The sequence below is a fragment of the Misgurnus anguillicaudatus genome, chromosome 17 (genome assembly GCF_027580225.2).
Source record: "Misgurnus anguillicaudatus chromosome 17, ASM2758022v2, whole genome shotgun sequence".
Taxonomy (NCBI): Eukaryota; Metazoa; Chordata; class Actinopteri; order Cypriniformes; family Cobitidae; genus Misgurnus; species Misgurnus anguillicaudatus.
This window is the reverse complement of record NC_073353.2, coordinates 24,186,314-24,207,369: the sequence shown is the minus strand read 5'-3', so window position 1 is coordinate 24,207,369 and position 21,056 is coordinate 24,186,314. Positions and strand designations below refer to the sequence as shown.

At 36.9% G+C, this 21,056-nt stretch overlaps 1 protein-coding gene across 1 annotated transcript in view; it reads left to right on the top strand.

Moving 5' to 3' along the window:
• The window catches only part of pth2ra (parathyroid hormone 2 receptor a), a 119,487-nt gene that overhangs the window by 73,092 nt on the left and 25,339 nt on the right, over positions 1–21,056 (top strand). The window contains exons 6-7 of the mRNA XM_055215596.2: positions 2,209–2,395; positions 17,424–17,577. Coding sequence (XP_055071571.2) covers positions 2,209–2,395; positions 17,424–17,577 — 341 coding nt within the window. The remainder of the gene's footprint in view (positions 1–2,208; positions 2,396–17,423; positions 17,578–21,056) is intronic.

Genomic DNA, 21,056 nt, shown 5'->3' with positions numbered 1-21,056 from the left:
ACTGTATTCATTCATCCAGGCCTTTTCTAACAGTAGTTCAATTATAAATGGATACAAATGTCTAAATATGTGAGAAAAAGCAACACAATTATGACAAAACATCTATTTTAAATGTGATCCAGTTTGTAATAACCATACTACAGTTTCAAAATCAAATTCTGAGATAATGAGCATCAAAGTCTGATTTTAGCCATTCATTTCATTATAATTTCAATCTTTGACGTGACCTTATTCAATCAATATTAAAGATATTAACAAAAATAAATGAGAAACACGATTTTTGATAAGACAGGCACATTTATTTTGTTGGCAGCCAGCAATCATTCGGTGTAACCTATTTAAAACAATGGCAAGAATTAGGCTAACGTTTTCGGCTTTCATATCGTAAGTGCTGAGGGGTTAGTTGTAACACAGGGTTACAATTAACCCCCGCTGGGTCAAAATATTTTTAAGCCCACCAAAAAAGTTGCTAAGAGCTGCAGACATATTTCAGAACGATGCTATGTTTTAGTCAACAAGACACTTATTAATATGACATAGCATTGGATTTGGTATGTTACACACCCAACTTAGAAACTGAAAAATCACATTATAAAAAAATTACTTACATGCCACCAAAACACTCGTTCTGGAAAAACATTATATATTTCCAATAATTTGCGGGAGATCATCTTTACGCTCAACCTTGTGCAACAATGTAAACCATCCGTGTAACAACTAACCATGCGTTAGTTTTTGCCCCTCGCACCCTTATAGGTGTGCTTGATTAGAGTTGGAGCTAAACTCTGCCTAGCCCTGCTCTATCCTATCAATGAGTGCTTTTATATGCACAGAATAAGCGGATAACTATCAAAAATCTGCTTACAGATATATCTGTCTTAAGCAATACTGTTGTATCTCTTCTCGTGTCTGCAGAACCTGTAAATTTAACATTTTCGCAGTATCTCTGCCAACTGCTTGAGTCGAGCAGAGACTTTTATGCGTTACTTTGCGCTTACTTCCACATATGGCGTTTATCTTTCACACACGTAAACATGCACACATGAACAAACTGCTAGAAAGCTGGTTACGGTGTTTACATGCCACGTGACAGCAGTGTAATGAAAAAACTAACCCTGCCGATCGGTTTTTGCCTACACCGTTTCTGAGCTTTCCCCGATAAAAGAAACACTTTTTACGTGTTTACATGACCTCACACATTATCAGTTTATTAAACATAATAAACTGCATGTAAACACACTCAATGTAACCCAGATCTTCCTCTCAAATATGAGCATACAAAAATGTTGATAAATGTGCATAAGACACTGGAAAGCTGTGTATTATTGCAACCTCGTTACTTTTGCTTGGGATAAACCACAAATAAATATTAGGTAAGAAGGTACGGTTAAAAACTAAGACAATTGAAAAGTGTTTAAGTTTTCTCCACACACTACACACCAGTTAAACTTATCAAAATATGGTATCAAAGGGCTACAGTAAATAATAAATAAATAAATAGCCAATAACTTTAGCCTCGATTACAGGCATTAACATTGCTACTTGTTATTTTTAGTCAGAAGTAGGTGGTATCGGGACAAGGGACTTGTTCTAGAGAACATTTTATTGGACAATTAGGTTGTGCAGTGTGAGTCATCATTATTTGTGATCTGTATTCCCAGAAGTGATGACACTTCATTTTTAAATATGTACATGTGTATACAGGTATCTCCTAAAAGTGAATTTGGTAAATGTTTAGTTGTATACTATCAGAAAGATGACCTCAATGCTACTGTAATAGAAGGGCTTAAAGCCACAAAAGTTTTCATTTCATAATAGCATTTAATCATAGCCAGAGTACTGGATGCAGCCTGACCACAGTAATTATTAAAATAGTGCAGTATGTACATACACCAGACCTTGGGGACTTCTGTGAACAGATTGCATTAGGGTGCATTGGAAGTGCATTCATCTTGTCTGTGTCCCTTATAAAGAAGATAAAACATTCAACAGTGGGAGAGAAATTTATATTAAGTGAGTTGCACTTTGCAATTGCAAAGTACAAGGGACCTTAAATGCTGCAACATAGTAGCATTATGTTTAAATACAAGTTAACCACAATATTCAATTAGGATGTTTTTCATTTAGAAATGCACTTTATATATGAAATGGAAACCATTTTTTCTTTCTCTGCTCTAATAAGCCTTGCATGTGTTTGTGTTTTATTAGGCGTCTTCACTGCACCAGGAACTACATTCACATGCATTTGTTTGTATCGTTCATGCTGCGTGCCGTCAGCATCTTTGTAAAGGATCATGTAGTTCACACCAGCGCTGGCCTGCAGGAGTTTGACGCTGTGCTTATGAATAACTACACTAATGCGGTGGATGTGGCACCAGTGGACACATCACAGTATGTGAGTCAAGTTTATCGTACACATGTACGATTATTTTGTTTATTGTAAGTCAAAAGTTGAGCAAGTCTGCGTTATTATGTAGCAGCTTTAAGAACTGCCGCACTTTATTGGTTTTAAAGGGGCCTCGACTTTTTTAAGATGTCAAATAAATCTTTGGTGTCCCCAGAGCATATATGTGAAGTTTTAGCTCAAAATACCATATAAATAATTTATTATAGCATGATAAAATTGCCACTTTGTAGGTGTGTGCAAAAATGTGCCGTTTTGGGCGTGTCCTTTAAAATGCAAATGAGCTGATGAAATTCAAACACTGATCACAATGATGGTGGTTTGTTGCAATTAAAACTCAATTGTGCTTTTCTCTGCACTAAATGGCAGTGCTGTGGTTGGATAGTGCAGAATAAGGGGTGGTATTATTTTAAAGAGCTCCTTATGACATCATAAGGAGAGCCAAATTTCAACTGCCTATTTTTTCATGTGCTTGTACAGAATGGTTTACCAAAACTAAGTTACTGGGTTGATCTTTTTCACATTTTCTAGGTTGATAGAAGCACTGGGGACCCAATCATAGCACTTAAACTTGGACAAAGTCAGATTTTAATGCCACGGCGCCTTTAAGAATTTTCACTTATTTTCATTACATGTGTTTAATTAAATTTTATAAAGAAAGAAGTTCACATCATAAATCTTTTTATGTGTAAGCAAGTAAAGATGAAAAGTACTAAAAATAAAGAAGAGACAAGAAAAACATTAGAGACCCGAATGTTATTTAGGAGATAAAGGAGAGGAAGTGAATATTAGATGCATTAATCCATTAAGATTTTAAGATAGAAGGGTGCTGGTTTAGAAAAATCCAGGAATTTTAAAATGAATGAGTAGGCAACTGTAAAAGCAGATTTATATTTGTATATAGAAGTATTTTTTATACAAATTAATTAAATTTATTTAAGTGCGTGTGCCTCTCTGTCTATGCAAGTCATTACTGTCAAGCATACAATCATTTCAGTATGTTTTTCTCATGAAGTAATTTGCTAATTTGGTATCCAGTGACATTTTCTATTCCATGTATGCAAATTGGTGTATCACATTTGATTAGGACATTTTCAGTGAGGTCTTTTTCTCACTAAGTGCTATCCTACAGTTTCAGACAGTGTAGAATCTAGCTCAAAAGTCGTGCTACTTTTCTAATGCTTTTTTTGTTCATTAATTAATGAAGAACATTCCTTTAACATTTTTTACTCACTATGTGAGCTGTGACAAATTTGTATCAAAGATTGATAAATGCATGGATGGATGGATGAATGCATGGATGCCATTGTTTCACTAAACACTAGCAAGACAGAAAAGATAAGTGAATATCCGTGACAGCAAGAATAGGTGAGACACACATGTAGAACACTCGTTTTAATCATCTGCTGTTTGTTCCAGGCACACACTGTGCTATATGCAAAATGTGCTATTTGAATTCATAACCAGAGGCAGAAATCACTACAGAATGTCATCCATAACTCGATGCACCATCGAGTTTTAAACAACCCTAGAGGAGCAGAAATCGAAAGGGGTCAAGTTGGGTCTGGAAGAGGTGACATCTGGTTAAAATTGGACCCCAGTTTTGATTATGATGGAAAATAAATATTTAAATGTTAATGAAACGCTGTTCCCCGTCTTGGTCTGTGGGTGAAGAGTAGGTTAGAAATTGTCGGAGGAAATGCTAAGATAGAGGTCAGAGGTTTCTGGATTGCTACAGTAGGAACTGTAAGTGCTCACAGTATCATCCTGTGCTGCGTGCCATTTAATATGCTTAGCAAAGGGCTTTTTTTCGCACCGCCTCCCGTCTCCACCCCAAATTTCATAAACAATACATGAGTGTCATACTCTATTCCACCCACCACATGGCCTGTCTAACAATCCATTCAGAAAGGCTAAAACTCTTACTTGTCCCCATTCGGTGTGTTTTGGTTGAGAAATTATTTATTCCCACCTACGCTTGTATCGGTTCCCAGTGCTGGCGATGCACCCTTGGCATTTTTCTTCAAACAGCTGCATTGCAAGAGATAAGTGCATACCAGCAAATTAGGGAGGATTTTGGGACCGCTTGTTTTGTGTCTAAAGCTACGTTGTTTATGTTTAGTCCATATGGTGAGATCAAAGCTACAGTGGGCTTTCATTCATCTGTCTTTGTTTATCAATAACAGGTACCAACAAAATATTGTTTGCTGCATTTCCCATATTTTCGTTAAATAAGGCACTTGCGTCAGTGGACGGCTATTGCTAAGGCGAATTCACATATCAAGATACATGCAAATTTGTTTTCTTCAGAAAGTATGACATCAGAAGCAATTTGTGGTAAATCTTTGCTGTATTTACAGTAAATGCTTCATGTGTCATCCACCATGTGTCTAAGTTTCTCTGTGAGGTCTTCTCAGGGCTGACACAAGCTTTAGATAGTTAAAGCGAATGTCTCATGTTTGCATTTTCTTGCTTTTTGTTTATGCGTTCTCTATTATTTTACAGTAGCAAATTACAATAATCTCACCTAAAGGATTATTAGGAACACTTGTTCAATTTCTCATTAATGTAATTATCTAACAAACCAATCACATGGCACTTGCTTCAATGAATTTAAGAGTGTGGTCATGGTCAAGACAATCTCCTGAACTCCAAATTGAATGTCAGAATGGGAAAGAAAGGTGATTTAAGCAATTTTGAGCGTGGCATGGTTGTTGGTGCCAGACGGGCCGGTCTGAGTATTTCACAATCTGCTCAGTAACTGGGATTTTCACGCACAACCATTTCTAGGGTTTACAAAGAATGATGTGAAAAGGGAAAAGCATCCAGTATGCGCCAGTCCTGTGGGCGAAAATGCCTTGTTGATGCTAGAGGTCAGAGGAGAATGGGCCGACTGATTCAAGCTGATATCCACTCGTTACAACCGAGGTATGCAGCAAAGCATTTGTGAAGCCACAACACGCACAACCTTGAGGCGGATAGGCTACAACAGCAGAAGACCCCACCGGGTACCACTCATCTCCACTACAAATAGGAAAAAGAGGCTACAATTTGCCCAAGCTCAACAAAATTGGACAGTTGAAGACTGGAAAAATGTTGCCTGGTCTGATGAATCTCGATTTCTGTTGAGACATTCAGATGGTAGAGTGAGAATTTGGTGTAAACAGAATGAGAACATGGATCCATCATGCCTTGTTACCACTGTGCAGGCTGGTGGGGGTTGTGTAATGGTGTGGGGGATGTTTTCTTGGCACACTTTAGGCCCCTTAGTGCCGATTGGGCATTGTTTAAAAGCCACGGCCTACCTGAGCATTGTTTCTGACCATGTCCATCCCTTTATAACCACCATGTACCCATCCTCTGATGGCTACTTCCAGCAAGATAATGCACCATGTCACAAAGCTCAAATCATTTCAAATTGGTTTCTTGAACATGACAATGAGTTCACTGTACTAAAATGGCCCCCACAGTCAACAGATCTCAACCCAATAGAGCATCTTTGGAATGTGGTGAAATTGGAGCTTCGTGCCCTGCATGTGCATCCCACAAATCTCCATCAACTGCAAGATGCTATCCTATAAATATGGGCCAACATTTCCAAAGAATGCTTTTAGCACCTTGTCGAATCAATGCCACGTAGAATTAAGGCAGTTCTGAAGGTGAAAGGGGGTCAAACACAGTATTAGTATGGTGTTCCTAATAATCCTTTAGGTGAGTGTATATTCTTGAGTTCAATTCGATTTTTTAGACACCCTTTTTGTTTCCAGCACTCCATTCTGACAAACTTTAACAAATTTGGAAACACCCAGAAGAAAGGTACAATACTGTATATTTAAGGCCCTATGATTTCTGCAATGCGGAAAACGCAGACAGAATCACAGAATCCATAAAAATCTTACTAGCGTGTATAGCTCGTATATGTTCCTCACACATGAGGGTTCACGAAGTTTGCACACAGCAAGCAGTCAACACACGCGTGATTCACTAATTTTCTTTCTTGCTTAAGTGAACATAAACAGCTTGTGCAGTCTGTCTTAGGTCTTAAAGTGACAGGAGCCTGCTGCTTTCTGTGTCAGAAGTGTTCATTAGGCTACACACCAAAACCCCTCACTACTCTTAACTAAACAACTTCTGCAGCTAAACATTTAATTCATGCAGTGAGGACTGTGCAGTGTTTAATTTGTATTTATTGCTAATGTTAAATCAGAGATTTTAATAACTAATGAATTTACATTTAATAAAGATGCTTGAAAAGTAAAACAAGATGAGTATAGTCTTATGATTAAAAGAAAAACGAAACATTCGTTTGCTTGTCAGAAGCATTGTTGTAATGACAGCCAGAATACATCGGCCTATATGTAATTTTAAATAAAACTTTAAATAAATTGTTGTTAAACTGTATTATTTTAGGGTGTTTTCACACCTGCCTCATTTAGTTCGGTTGAATCATACCAGAGTTCGATTGATCACTTGGTGCTGTTCGTTTGGGCAGGTGAGAATGCAGCAATCGAACTCTGGTGCGCACCAAAAGCAGTCCGAACAAGCGGACCGAGACCTCCTTGAAGAGGTGGTCTCGGTATGCTTTCAAACGAACACGATCCGAGATCTAACTGCCCAACTGCAAAATTAATGCGCATTATTGGACTAAACCCGCTGCCGTAGTCAGCTACCCAGTGCATTATGGGATGAGAAAGTGTTTGTTGACAGTTTCTATTACCAATATTAGCACAATTACAGCTCAAGGACATACCTGGAGTTGCGAGGAGGTGTAGGCGGAGCCTCAGAAATTAGGTGTCTTCGCCGTTTGCAGTGCATTAAAACGTTTTCTGGAAATGAACAGTTTGTCTAGAACGCTGTATACAAACTATGTATAAAAACCACTGACATAATTACAGCACCCAGTCATATGTCCACGGTGTCTGCTGTATTTTTCTCCTTTTTGTTTACTTCCAGGGTTCCTTTGGAATTTCACACACGTTGATTCTGACCAATTGAGAAGCAGTTTAGGAAATACGTTCAAATACATGGGGCCAATGAGTGATGTGGATCTTATCACATGACTGAATTTTGGTTAGTTTCAACTGGTGCAGATCAGAGCAATCAGCGTGGTGTGAAAAGGAACCAAAACTGCTAAAAAATGTATAATTTTTTGCTTTTGGTCCTGACCAAATGAACCGAAACTATGCGAAAACACCCTTAATGTTTTCTGTTGATAAGATATGCTTTTTAATGACTGAAATTTAGTGTAACCATTAAAACCAGAATCCAGAAAAATGAAAACAGAAAACACGAATTTGACAATAATAAAACGGAGAACACGGAATTTGAGAAAAAATAAAACGGATTTTATAGGGCCCTATAGACGGTTTCAGGAGTAACAACATAAACAAGGGGCTGTCGCGGTCCGCACGTAATTTCCGGTAAACTTCGCTAAGAATAAATAACAACAAAGTACTTTAAACGTAGTTTATTTATATAACAAGCAAAAAAACAACACATAGATTACCTGTCCTAGGAAACCAAAACATTTGTTATTTTCGACGAGGCATTTGTTCAAGAGATCAGTTTAGCAACTAGTCAGACCATTAAAAAAATGAAACCAAAAGTAAAGTTCGGATCCAGACGTGTATCACGTGGGTCCGATGAAATATTATCTATATATTACAATATTTTACGACCCTAATCAGGTACAGTTAAGACTGAATTTTTGAGATAATATATTTAATATTTAACTTTTTATGATTAAATAATTTGACCAATATAGTGATTGCAGCATTTTGCATCAGACCGCTAAAACGAATGTCTTGTCAGCATGAACAGTAACAAAAGAAGTTGTTTTTGCTATTGTATGTGCACTCACAGAACGTTTGCCATGCATTTATTCTTTTTCTTTTCAGTTTGTTTCGTCATTTCCCAGCTTTAAATGATTAAATTTCTTTGTCCAGAGGTCACTAAAAAGGAAAAAATTGCTTTATTTTCAATCCAATTTACCACCCACAATATTGTATGAAAATCAAGCTTGCTTCACATTTCCAGTATGCATGTTTTTTTATTATTTATAATGACTAGGATCTGCGTCACAAGTGAGGAAAAGGAAATTGCCTAAATTGGGAGTGAAGGGATATTCATTTTTGTAAAGAACACAGGAAAAGGATACCATAAGAGACCCATGGTCTTACACTTAATAGAGCTGTTTCATTAACATTTTTTCTAGTAGTAAACTAAACACTCATTCCAGCGTTTTATTGGATTTTGACATTCATTTGACTCATTGAATGTGTTTCTATCCCTACTGTTTCTCTGCAGTGGTCTTGCATTAGTCATTGTGTCTCAGTTCAGTACTGTGAATAAAGGTGGGAGTTCTCTAAAGGTGCAGTCGCACAATGCTTACACTTACAAAATTACTTTGCTTGCAGTGAATATCACCAACAGGATATGATGTTACACTGCAGTGCTTATGTTTTTAATAAATAATGAATCATTTAAATATTAAAATACCTACAAGACCTTAACGTACCAAGAGGTCACTTTTGTAATGTTTTGATCCTCTAGTGGTCAAATGACATTTTTACAGATTTTACCAAAGTCAAAACTTTGCATGTGCTTGCCTCCCTACTTTTTTAGAAAACTAGTGCGGTTAAACTAAACTTTAAGAATGCTTAAAGAGTGGAGAGGCAGAAAAAAGATGAAACAAAAAGTTTCAGATGTTCAGGTGAGCTGTTCACATCCTCCATGTCTATTGACAACATAATCTTCACCTTGCTCTCCTCTGGCACCTCTTTGATCGTCTGTCAGAGAAACTGAAACTTTTGCAGTTACTAGTTTCATCTGTCTAGAGCTGAGGTGTCTTTTATTGTCCACGTTGAGAACAGTGTGTCCTTTTATTAAATAGCTGATGCAGACACCACTCAATCCCCCAATGCACTCCTTAGGAAAGAGTAAGAATAAAAGAAAAAATTAAAGTTATAGGTCACCCAAAAAATGGAAACGCAAATTGTCATTGTGTACTTACCCGTATGTCGGATTCATGTTTTTCTTGAAACCCAAAAGTACAGATGTTTCTAGAAATGTTTACACATTTTTTAATACAAGATAAGCACATCGTAAGCAGGGGTATCATTAAAGTAATTACAGTCATTATCATTAAAGTATTTCTTATCACTATTGCTTCTGAGACTATAAGAGAGCTTTATGTGAGAAGACTAAAATGTAAATCATCCCATCCACTCAAAGCTCTCAAATTAATTCAGCTCATCATTTCTAAGACTTTTATTGAAAGAGAAAGCTCTTTTGAATTAGACCGGTAAGCAACCACTTAGATCATCCACAAAATTGTAGGTATATTCCACTTAGTTTCTATTTTTATCTATGAAATAATCAGTTCTTGGAGACAAATCTATAAATATGAAGTCTTTACACACTTTTAGCTTTTTTTGCTGTGTTTTCGGCAAAGCTGTTGATGGGGACTGTCTTATCATTATTTCTATTAATTTGTCCTTCCAGGTCTATTATTGTTGTCGTTTTACTATTATTACCCAGAAATAGCACATAAAATCTAAAGAAACTGTGCTTGTTTGCTTGCATAATGATCTTTTTCTCTCTAATGGAGCTTTTCTATTAGATCGTGCGGCCTGATACAGCTCGGTACTGCTTATTTTGTACCAAGCGAGCCTGATACTAAAACTGACGTGTAAACACTGCAGATCACTGATTGGTCATAAAGAATCATCATTGCTACCAGTGTCACTGCTAAATGCAAGATTAGCTTATCCTCATGTGTATCGTCGAGCAAACCAAGTGATGTCGTCATCTATGTTTTGTTTTATAAGTTCCCAAACTCCCTTTTAGTGATAAAAACATACACGTTGCTGAGAATCAATAACACAATTCCATCAATGTGCTCCATTGCTCCCATGTTGAGAGTTTGTTTATATTGAATTTACGATGACGTCATGGCAGTAGAAGCAGCGCAACTGTAACATTAAGTCTATAATCCCACCCACTCTAAAGCTGCACTAAACTGCATTGGAAAAGCAAACCAGAGTGAGCCATGCAGTGTAGTTGCGAGCCACATCGTACCACACAATGGGTAAGCGACTTACGTTGAATCAGTTTATTCATGGTTTAAAAACACAGTCAAGCCAGTCGGGATTTAGATTCTGATGCACCTTACAGTAGGTACGTTTACATGCAACGAAATAATCCGTTTGTAATCGTACTGATGGCTCAATCGTATTGAAAAGCCTTTATGTAAACACCTTTATCAATACGATTGAGGACGATCGAATGCAAATTTGGATCGTATTGAAGGGGGTGGTGTACTGCAATCTCTAATCCGATCAGCAGGAGAAAAGTACGCTTGTTAACGCGTGAATCGTTGTTTTTTCTAAATCGATGCAAAATTACCTTGTGCACATGTGCAGAACATTTGTGCTCCAAGTTCACGTCTTACATTTACCTCTTATATCACATGATTCTCGTCACAGAAACACGCAATTATTATGGTAACGTTAATGGGGTCACGCGCTGTACACGCGATGGACTAAATTCTGCAGCGTTAACTATACTTTTAAAACATTAGGCTACTTACAGTAATATAATAGCGTTGTGACTTTTGAAAAGTGTGTTTTCATTACTTATATCTGAAAACATCTTAAGAACAACTTTCTCCAACTCTACTGTTTAAACTGTTTCCACCAGTTGTTGTTTTTCTGCGGGTTAAAGATTAAATTATTTCGTTGCTTAGTTATTGGTATTTGGGCTATGAATAGTCATTGAGGTGCTTTTGGGCTAGTTTTGAATCTGGCAATCCTGGCTGTGCGCTTGCGCAGACTTTCGGTTCAGATTATATATAATGTACATGTAAACGAACATTTAAGATTGCAATGTTTAGGTTGTATGTAAACTGTAACCTTCAATCGTATTGAATTCAGTTTGATTTAGAAAATGTTGTGCTTGTAAACATAGCCACTGTTGTTTACGGTAATTTCTAGGCCCGCCACGTTTGAAGATTTGTTGTTTGCTTCTTCACCCATATGCATTGTCATTTATGTGCATCATGTTTTGTGCATTTTGCGGCCCGAACAGGTTAATCCCTCTGGCTGCCATTTTTCCACATCTGAAGTTTTCAAAACAGTTCCCCTAAACATTAATTCCTGTATCAGTCATCATTAAAAGCATATGGTAAATGGAAGTCTCCGTGCCTACGCGCCCAGACAAAATTTTTCTGGCATCCCTCCTCCTTCTCATCTCTTCCTTCACTGCTCATTTTTTTCTTCTGTTCTGTTACTTGAACTTGGGTTCAGAGCCCGACCTAAGGTTCGTGCTGCCTTTGAGAATAGCAAGACAAGTTTGTTTACCGATTAAGACTAAATGGGCAGTCAAACTAATGAAACAAAAAGTAAAACTATGCGCCAAAATATGGTTTTACACGTCCATAAAAATAAAGCTGTGTCATTAATTTTCCTAATGCATGATTCTTTGATCTTTACTTCCGTTTAAAATGTTATACATTTCGCAAAGGAGGATTTTCAGCACTTTGTTGGAACAGCAACTCAGCGACCCCCCCCCCCCCCCCCCCAACAGCCCAGGTCCGCAATTTTTTTTTTAAGCTGAAACCGGTCCGCAGTGTAAAAAAGGTTGGGAACCTCTGTTTGATGAAACCTTTTGTTATTGACAATGTTGTGGTTAAGGTTAGGTCTGAAAACCTTAAAAGAACATGATTAAAAGTGTTTTGATGTGTGATTGGCATTGTGCTAATAATAAGTGAAAGTGATCCTAAAACTTTTGAATGGGTAGTCAATGTTACATAAGCTAGTTGGACAGAAAAAGATGAATATTACTGCTCTATGTGTAATTGCATAGCAAGCTACATAATCATATATTAGATATGCTTCATTATATACATATTATACTCATATTGAGATGAGTGACAGAGCAGCATACATACTTTCATCCTTTGTACGTTTCTGTGTACAGGATCTTTTCCCCTGGAAACTTGATGGCTCTTTTTTGCTCATCTGTAGTTCAATATGTGTTGCATTACATCTCTCGCTCTCCCTCCCTTCCGCTCTCTCTCCACTGAAAGCTGTGACTTAAACTAACGAACCCCGCAGCAGCTCTTCTCTGAGTAACAGCTGAGTAACCCCACAAATTAACAGCTCTTTTCTGGATGAACACTCCAAAGTCCCGACCCGATTAACTGATCACATGGTGACAATGATATGATTGACATGAGGTGCAGATGAGCAATTAAATCTGATCACGCATTCCGTTATCCTCGCCATCACTCACTCATGGTTGCGTGAAGCCACGCCATGGGAGCGCAACCTCCCGAGAGTTTTGGAAAGTATAAGAAATGCATTGACTCAACATTAACACAATAAAAATCAACAATAAAGTCAACAATAAAAATCAAACGAATATAAAACAAAGTGAATAAAAATATATTTTTTCGGGCAGATTATGATATATTTTTGACAGCAGATGCGGGCCGCAGAGAGAGGGAGGGCGGGTAGCAAATGCCCTACAGGCCGGGTGTTTGAGACCACTGATGTAGAGAAACTCCAAGAGTGCTGGTATGGGAGCAGATCAGCACATATCATGGCTTGTGTGATATTGGTTTAATAAACAGATCTCAGAATAGACCCATTTAAAGGGGTAGTTCACCCAAAAATGAAAATAATGTCATTAATGCCCCAACCTCATGTCAAATTGATGTGTAGAATGTGTTTAAGCATCAAAAATACAATTTGGTCAAAAATAACAAAAAATACAACTTTATTCAGCATTGTCTTCTCATCCGCGTCTGTTGTGAAGCATGCCTGAGACTAAAGTCACCGCTACAGTCACGTGACTTTAGTCTTGCGCATGCGCTTTACAACACGGAAGAGAAGACAATGCTGAATTAAGTTGTAATTTTTGTTATTTTTCAATCAAAATGTATTTTTGAAGCTTTAACACATTCTAACTGACCCATTGACGTCACATGAACTACTTTGATAATACATTTCTGCACATGGGCAGTATAGATTTTTAATGTAGGGTTAACAAGCTCTTGGACTAAATATAAAACATCTTAAACTGTGTTCTGAAGATGAACGGAGATCTTACGAGTTTAGAACGACATGAGGGTGAGTCATTAATGACATTATTTTCACTATCCCTTTAAGTACACTGCATGTTGCATGTGTGCTTGCACTTAAGAAAACACAAAATTATGTCCTAGATATTTAGGATTTAAAACAATTGAGAACATGGTATAAAGCCCAATCCTCTTTTGTGAAACAGTAATGAGAATGTTTGACTAATCTTGTCAAAGGTGCACTAAAATCTAGACGTGAATGGAAAGTGTTTAGTCACCTGTATTACATTTGATGCTATTAAGAATGTTAACTGTTCACAGCTCAGAAAAGCCCCAGCGGCAATTTGTCAAATCTATGATTGGATTTTTGCCAAAACTGTGCTAAAAACCTGCTCTCTAATCTGGCCTGGAAATTGAATAGCTTAGCTTGAAAGACTACATAAAGAGGTGTTAAAATTATTTTATGAACATTGTAAAAAATTGCTATAGTTATGCAGCAGTTTGCCAGTAACTTACTGTAGATTTATATTTATTTGATTTATCGGCAGCAGTTTCTTCAAAGAAAAATCAATATTAAACAAACAAAAAGTCTTTGCCTTTACAGAATAAAATTATAAAAAAGCATACTGAGAACCAGAAAAACTATTTTTTAGTTTTTTTTCTGATTTGGTTCCCAGAATTGCTTTGCATAATGCTGTACTTTTATATTTTTTCCCCTGTAAAGATAAAGTCTTGTTAATGTTTAATGTTAATTTATCTTTGAACAAACTGTTGCCAGTAAAAAAAACATAAATTTAAATCTACAGTAAGTTACTGGCAACCTGCTGCGAGTAATAGTGTAATTTCTACCAAAAAATTTTATAGTTAACTGACGTCATTTTAACACGAATTTTATAGTGACCAGAAATCAAACAAAATGTTACATGATGCCGGAGTCGCAAAACTAGAACCAGTCAGACATTTGGGGCCAGATTAACCAACAACTGGCATTAATGCAAACCAATATTTGCCCTATTCAGACGGGATTAGTTTTACGGGGGTAGATGGTGTAATGTAATTTTACCACAGGATGTGACACAGAAGGGAGAGGGGTAATTCGATTACGCAGCGTGTCACCTCTCTCGTCATCACCTGCACATTATCTTGCTTCCTGATATCACATGTGCATACATGATGACACAGACGAAAAAAAACTTGAAACACTGTTTTTAATTTCAGTTTGGGGAAAACGTTAGTTTCAGAAACAGTTCCATTACTCTGAGAAGTAAATTTGACTTAAGAATAGTACTTAAGACACGCAGTTAAAGGAGTAGTCAACTTTAAAGATGGGGCCCATTGACTTACCTTAGATTTTTTCCTACTATGAAAAGTCAATGGACCCCATCTTTAAAGTGGACTGCTCCTTTAAATACTGTGTTATCATTAATACTGAATTTTCCTTTCAGACTTCATATTTATGGAAGGAGTCTATTTTAGTGTTGTGCAAATTTGGCCTACGCTGTAAAAAAATTCCGTAGAAATTACAATGTTATTGCAGCTGGGTTGCCGGTAATTTACCGTAGATTTAAATTTATTTACTGGCAAGAGTTTGTTAAAAGTTAAATACATTTTAAATATTAAAAGTCTTTATCTTTACAGAATAAAACTATACAATAACAGCCTCATGCAAAGCATTCTGGGAACCAGAAATCATCATCAACCTTTTTCTGTTTTTTGCTTCAGATTTTGTTTCCCAGAATGTTTTGCTTGATGCTGTTTTTTTAGTTTTACTCTGTAAAGACAAAGACTTGTAAATGTTTAATGTTCATTTAACTTTGAACAAAATGTTGCCAGTAAAAAACATAAATTTAAATCTACAGTAAGTTACCGGCAACCCAGCTGCAATTTCTACAGAATATTTTTACAGTGTATGAAGACTTAGGTCACCTGTGAGCTTTATAACTTTAGGCTTATGCTTAAAATGATTTTTGTATGCAAACATTAGTTCTGCCAACATGTGAATTTCTTTACATTTCAAAAATGAAATATAATTTTATTTTATTGCATGTGGTTTTTAAATATATGATGGCCAGTGAAGGAAAAGATGCCCAGAAATTCCCAATGTACATAAATGGGAACTACTATACTGTAACTATATTAAAAGCATAAGAGATGGTTGAGATATTTAGTTGATAGAATGCCCAGAGACACAGCTGTCATCCAAGCAAAGGGTGACCAATTAAAAATCGAAATGATAAAATAGATATTTATAAAAATTATACTTCCATTTGGGTGATTCTCGCGAAATTAGACTATGAGGTGTCATGAAACATTTTGATAATAAAAGTAAATGCTATCAAAATAAGAAGCACACAGTTACAAACATCTCTTCATGTACTATTTTGCTCATTATTTCAAATGACATCATACAAACCAATTTTGGTTTTTTTCCACATTTAAGTTGAAAATGTTCATTACCGCAACGTGTCCATGACTGGATTTGGGTTCTTTGATATGGAAATATTTATAATTAAACATCTAAAAAATAAAAAGCTTCAGTGCATGTTATACTATAAACATTAACAATAAAGAAACATGAGATATTTGGGGATCATTGGTAAATGTAGAGACAATAATAAGGAGTATAAATGTGTCCAAGAACAATTTTTTCATCCTCCGCAACAATTTGACTGTGACACTCAATATCGCTCCTAGTAGTTCTTATTTTTTCTCAGATAAAAGTAGAAATTTTGTTTGTCATAATACCTAGACAACTTTTTAGTTCTCATTACCGAAACATGAGTTTGTTAATGCATATATTTCATGTAATATCATGTTGTAGTAATGATAATTTTTAAAAATAAAATTTTAATTCTGGAGGAAATATCTTTTAAATCCTCTAAAAATAATGGTTATAGTAAGTTCAGACCTTAATCCTATATGTGCAAAAAAATGGCTTCAAGGGCTTTTTAAAAATTCTGATTCTGGACACTTTCTAAATCTGGATTTTGTGAGAATCACCCATTTGTGTAACAGTATAATGTCTGTACTATTATTCTAAACAAGCTGTGTCCAGACTTCTGACTGGTAATGTGGATGGATGACTTGATGGGTTCACATAATATGCATATGGCTGCATGTCGGAATTGAATAAAATTGTAAAAAATGAGTTGATAATTGTATTCGGTTTAAAACTTCCATATAATTATCTGGATTTATTCATGGTATTAAGCAGAGCAATATCCATCAACAGTACACTTTTGTTTTGATCTGTGACATGAAAATTCTTTTGATTCAGTTCATTGGTCTGGATGGGTTTTATGGTCATTAACCACACGGTGCTGTCATGGCAGTAAGCTAATAGCTTCATTAAACTGCTCAGCTCTCCACCTTCAGCCTGCAGTCAACTGATTGTAATGAAAGGTTGTCATTTTGTTCCAGTTTCTCTGTCCTAAAGAATTTTCCTGTCATTGGCTTTGGCAGCGTACCATCAAAAAAAGTTAGCAAGGCAATTATTCTAACACCGAGTTAATGGTATAATGATACTTTTATAGATTTTTTAAAAGCATGTCATCCGGCAAAGCGCCTATGTGAAGAAGAGCACGCAAACTGCGAGGACACATCCGCGCGCTTTTCTGATTATCTGTAATATGTGATTGATCGCTTCACGTCACGCCCCATTTTCACCACCAGCGTGGACAGAAAAATTGCTTGTCACTGTAATCTGTCTGTGCCGTTTCTGGTTAGGAGGTAGGACATGGCATTAGGTGCCTCAACAGGGGATTGTTTATATAAAAAAAAAACTGCGGGGACATCCAACTGTGTGCAGGAAATCGGTTTGTCACAGCTAGCATTGCATCTCAACCAATACTTTTTTGAAATAACTCGAGACGTTCGGCACCATTTCATCAGAACTGCTGTTTGTGATGAGGGCATGTGTTTTTCTTTTCTTTTCAGATGGGTTGCAAAGTGACAGTCTTGCTGTTCATTTATTTCCTGGCTACAAACTACTATTGGATCCTGGTGGAAGGCTTGTACCTACACAGTCTCATCTTCATGGCTTTCCTGTCTGATTCTAAGTACTTGTGGGGCTTCACTTTAATCGGATGGGGTGAGTGTGTAATGGTAGTGAATTTCCTGGAAGAAGCAATTTATAGATATGCCCCCTCAGTTTGTAACATTATGGGATGCTGGTTTACATATGCCGCTTTTCCATTGGATTGTGCGGCATGGTACAATACAACGCAGTTGGATTCAGCTTGCTTCATTTTAGCGCTGTTTGCTTTTCCATTGGAGTTTAGTGCCGCTTTAGAGTGGGTGGGATTAACTTTAAGTAGCAGTTGTGCCGCCTCTACTGCCATGACATTATCCTAAAAACATGATACAAAAAAGGAGGATGCAATCTATGGACAGAAAATACAGTTCTGCAGGAGGGTGACAAAGTACAGATATTATACATAGAAAGGGTCAAAGAGTTTGAACACGTTCACAAAGGGGTTGTCAATGATGGTGCTAGGTTGGTGTAAAGAGTACCTAATTTTCTCTAACGTCATAAAGTAAAAAAACATTTCTTGCCCAGGCTGTGTGATAGGAATGGTGAGGGCTTTTCCAGTTCAACAGAATGAGCCAGGTAGGAGGACCCCAATCAAACCAGTAATTGGGCAAGGTAGGAAATTGAAAGAGGTAATGGCTCCGGAACATATGGTTAAAGTTGCTGATCCGGAATGACACATGTCACATTTAGGGTCAATAGATGGGTTAATGTGAGCTAATCTACTCTTAGACAAGTGACCTGTATATATCAAATTGCACTGTATGAGTTCGTGGCATGCGTAGAGGGAAAAGCAGTTAACCCTGTAAAGGACGCTTTTTATGTGTCGTCATTAATATCAGTACTAATGCCTTAAGAAAAAACGATGTGTAAATTATTAGAAAAAAAAGCAAATTAATAATTATGTTCACTATAATGTTCACCTTTTAGTACAAGGATCCACGTTCAATATTAAGTCCAAAACAGAAGGAAAAGGCTTGTTTGGAAAGTTGGCACAAAATCTTACATTTGTAAATATCTAAATAAAAAAGGCTTGTAGAGATATAACACTGATATAACACAACTACTCAAAATAGGCAAAAACGCTGTCAAAATTAACATCACCAAGAGAAACCAATCTAAGGTCCCTTCCGGCACTAGAGGGAGGATTGGGGAGCACAGCATTAAAAAAAGTTTAAAGTTTAACTGTGGGAAAAATGCTGCGCTCTGTACTTTTCTTTGTAGCCGTCCAATCACAGTGGATGAATGGCGGGACAACAAATAGCACACCAACCAATCAGCACATCCTATTGTAAACGTGTACAATGACTGAAAAAACAATGCAAAGATTAATATTCTATCTACGAGTGTCTACTTCATAATATAATTATTTGTTAACTAAGCAAATTGTTGATTATCAGCGTAATCAAGATTATTCACTGGACATTCCGTATCATAGCAAACCAAAACGCTGCCAAGCAAGTGCCAACAGTTGGCATTTTTACAAGAGAGTCTGGCATTTTTAGCCATGTTTAAATGCTTTGGCCTACACTGAAATAATTAAGCCTTCTTAAGTTATTTTAATAGTTTGCCAGAAACACCATCAGGTTGTCTTAATAAGCTTATCGTTGGGATGCAGTGCCTGGACAGCGTCATACACATCTCCTGATGCATACAGTTTTGTGCTTCGAGGTAATGTCCAGCACATATAATAATACCAGTATTGTTCAATGTTTTTTTCTGTATAATGGACCAGCATACTGCACTGAGGATACAAAGCACAGCTATACAAGACATGTGCTTTTCAAACAACTTTAATACTAACAACGAACTGCATGTCAGTATTAATCACGTCTTATTTAAGGTTATATTTAGTGTATGTAATGTCATCAATGTAATTACATATATATGAGCTATATAGGTCTCCCAAAAGACCTATTGGTGCCCACCCTGAGAATATGAATATCCTGGGAATACATGTCAGGGGAGCAATCATATTTCCATGAGGCATAAGCACTTTAGGAAGGATAGAACATTTGGTAAGTAGGCTTCAGGTAACATACGGACACGAGGCTACATTGCGCATGCGTCAAACCGTGCGACACACACACGCTCCAAACCGAGACAAGCAAACCGAGCGGTTAGGATGTTTTTTCATGTACCGTGCCACCCCTAATAGTGAATAAAATACTGCTGAACAGACCTTTCAACTTTGTGTAAGACAGCCAGACATTGGTTGGTGGGTCTTACTGTATATAAATAGCGTTTGCCAACAACAGACTTTTTGTGTGGCTGTAACTTTCTTTGGGGGGGATCTGGGAGGGGGCAATGCCTCCCCTAAGCTCCCGAAGACTCAGGCTTGAACAGAGGTATTATTAAGACAAAATAACACAAATTTGGGTCTAGATTATGAGACTAGTTTTTATAATTGTGTTGTTCAAATATTTAATTGCAATGTATATGAAAAGGCAATTAAAGGTGACATAGAATTATTGAACGGGGTATTTATCCTTGTTCTGTGATGTGACATGTAGACAAACATTTTTTTTGTTTGGGTCTGCATTGCCTTAGAAGCTTCCTAAAAACCTCTCTCAGATAGCTCTATTAGGGTGGGGGATTTTGCACCTATTTGGCTCCCCCTACTGGTTTAACTTACAATCTCATTACTGATTGGCTGACTTTGCTGCCACTCAAAAAATTTTGCCAATTATTTTAAAGTGGAAGGGCAGTTAGCGCCTGTGATGTCATAAGCATCAGTTTTTCAGATTGGGCTGTTTTCTGGCTGACATTTCTAAAAGAGGAATTTCTATGAGACTGAGATGTTTAGCATGTCTAGCACTTTTTGTATGTTTGTGAATGCGGGTAGACTTCCATTATTCAACAAAGACAAGGTAAAAATGTTTTTTCATTCTCTGTCCCCTTTAAACTGCAGCCAAGGAGGAACCCATTCTCAATGTGCTGCCAAGAAGGAGGATTATAAAGATCTCTTTATATATTGGCGCCACTGGGACAAAAAACTGGGTTTTTAATGCTTTTTGTAAATAATACTGTTGTTTTGGGGGAAAATGTAAATAATTTTCAGTCAGGGCTACAACCAATATTCGTAGCATTAATACCCAGCACAGGAATAGCTGGCTGCAGTTTGTTTGAAGAGGTTGTTTCCCGTTGAAGGGGTTTCAAGTTGAAGTGTTCTTTATTTATTTGTCATTCCTGTTTGATCTGTTACTACTGTAAGGGCAGAGATGCAGACACTTTTGATATGCAGATTTTCAGTTTTAGGAGTGACTGCTCACTACAGGCTACTGATTTTGCTTGGCATGTCTAATTAATGACCTCCGTGTGGAGTCTGTAAAAATACTACACAACAGTGTTGCATTGTGTTTTTATAATAATAACAAACTGTAGCAAAAACTATGGCAGTGAACATTTTAAAGATGATTTACAAAAATAAGAATTGTTGTCATTCACTTACTGTCATGCTGTTTCAAGTGTATGATATTTGTCAACGTAGAGAGTGCAGATTGTCCCGTGTCCATTTTTCAATGCAGTGACAGTGTATG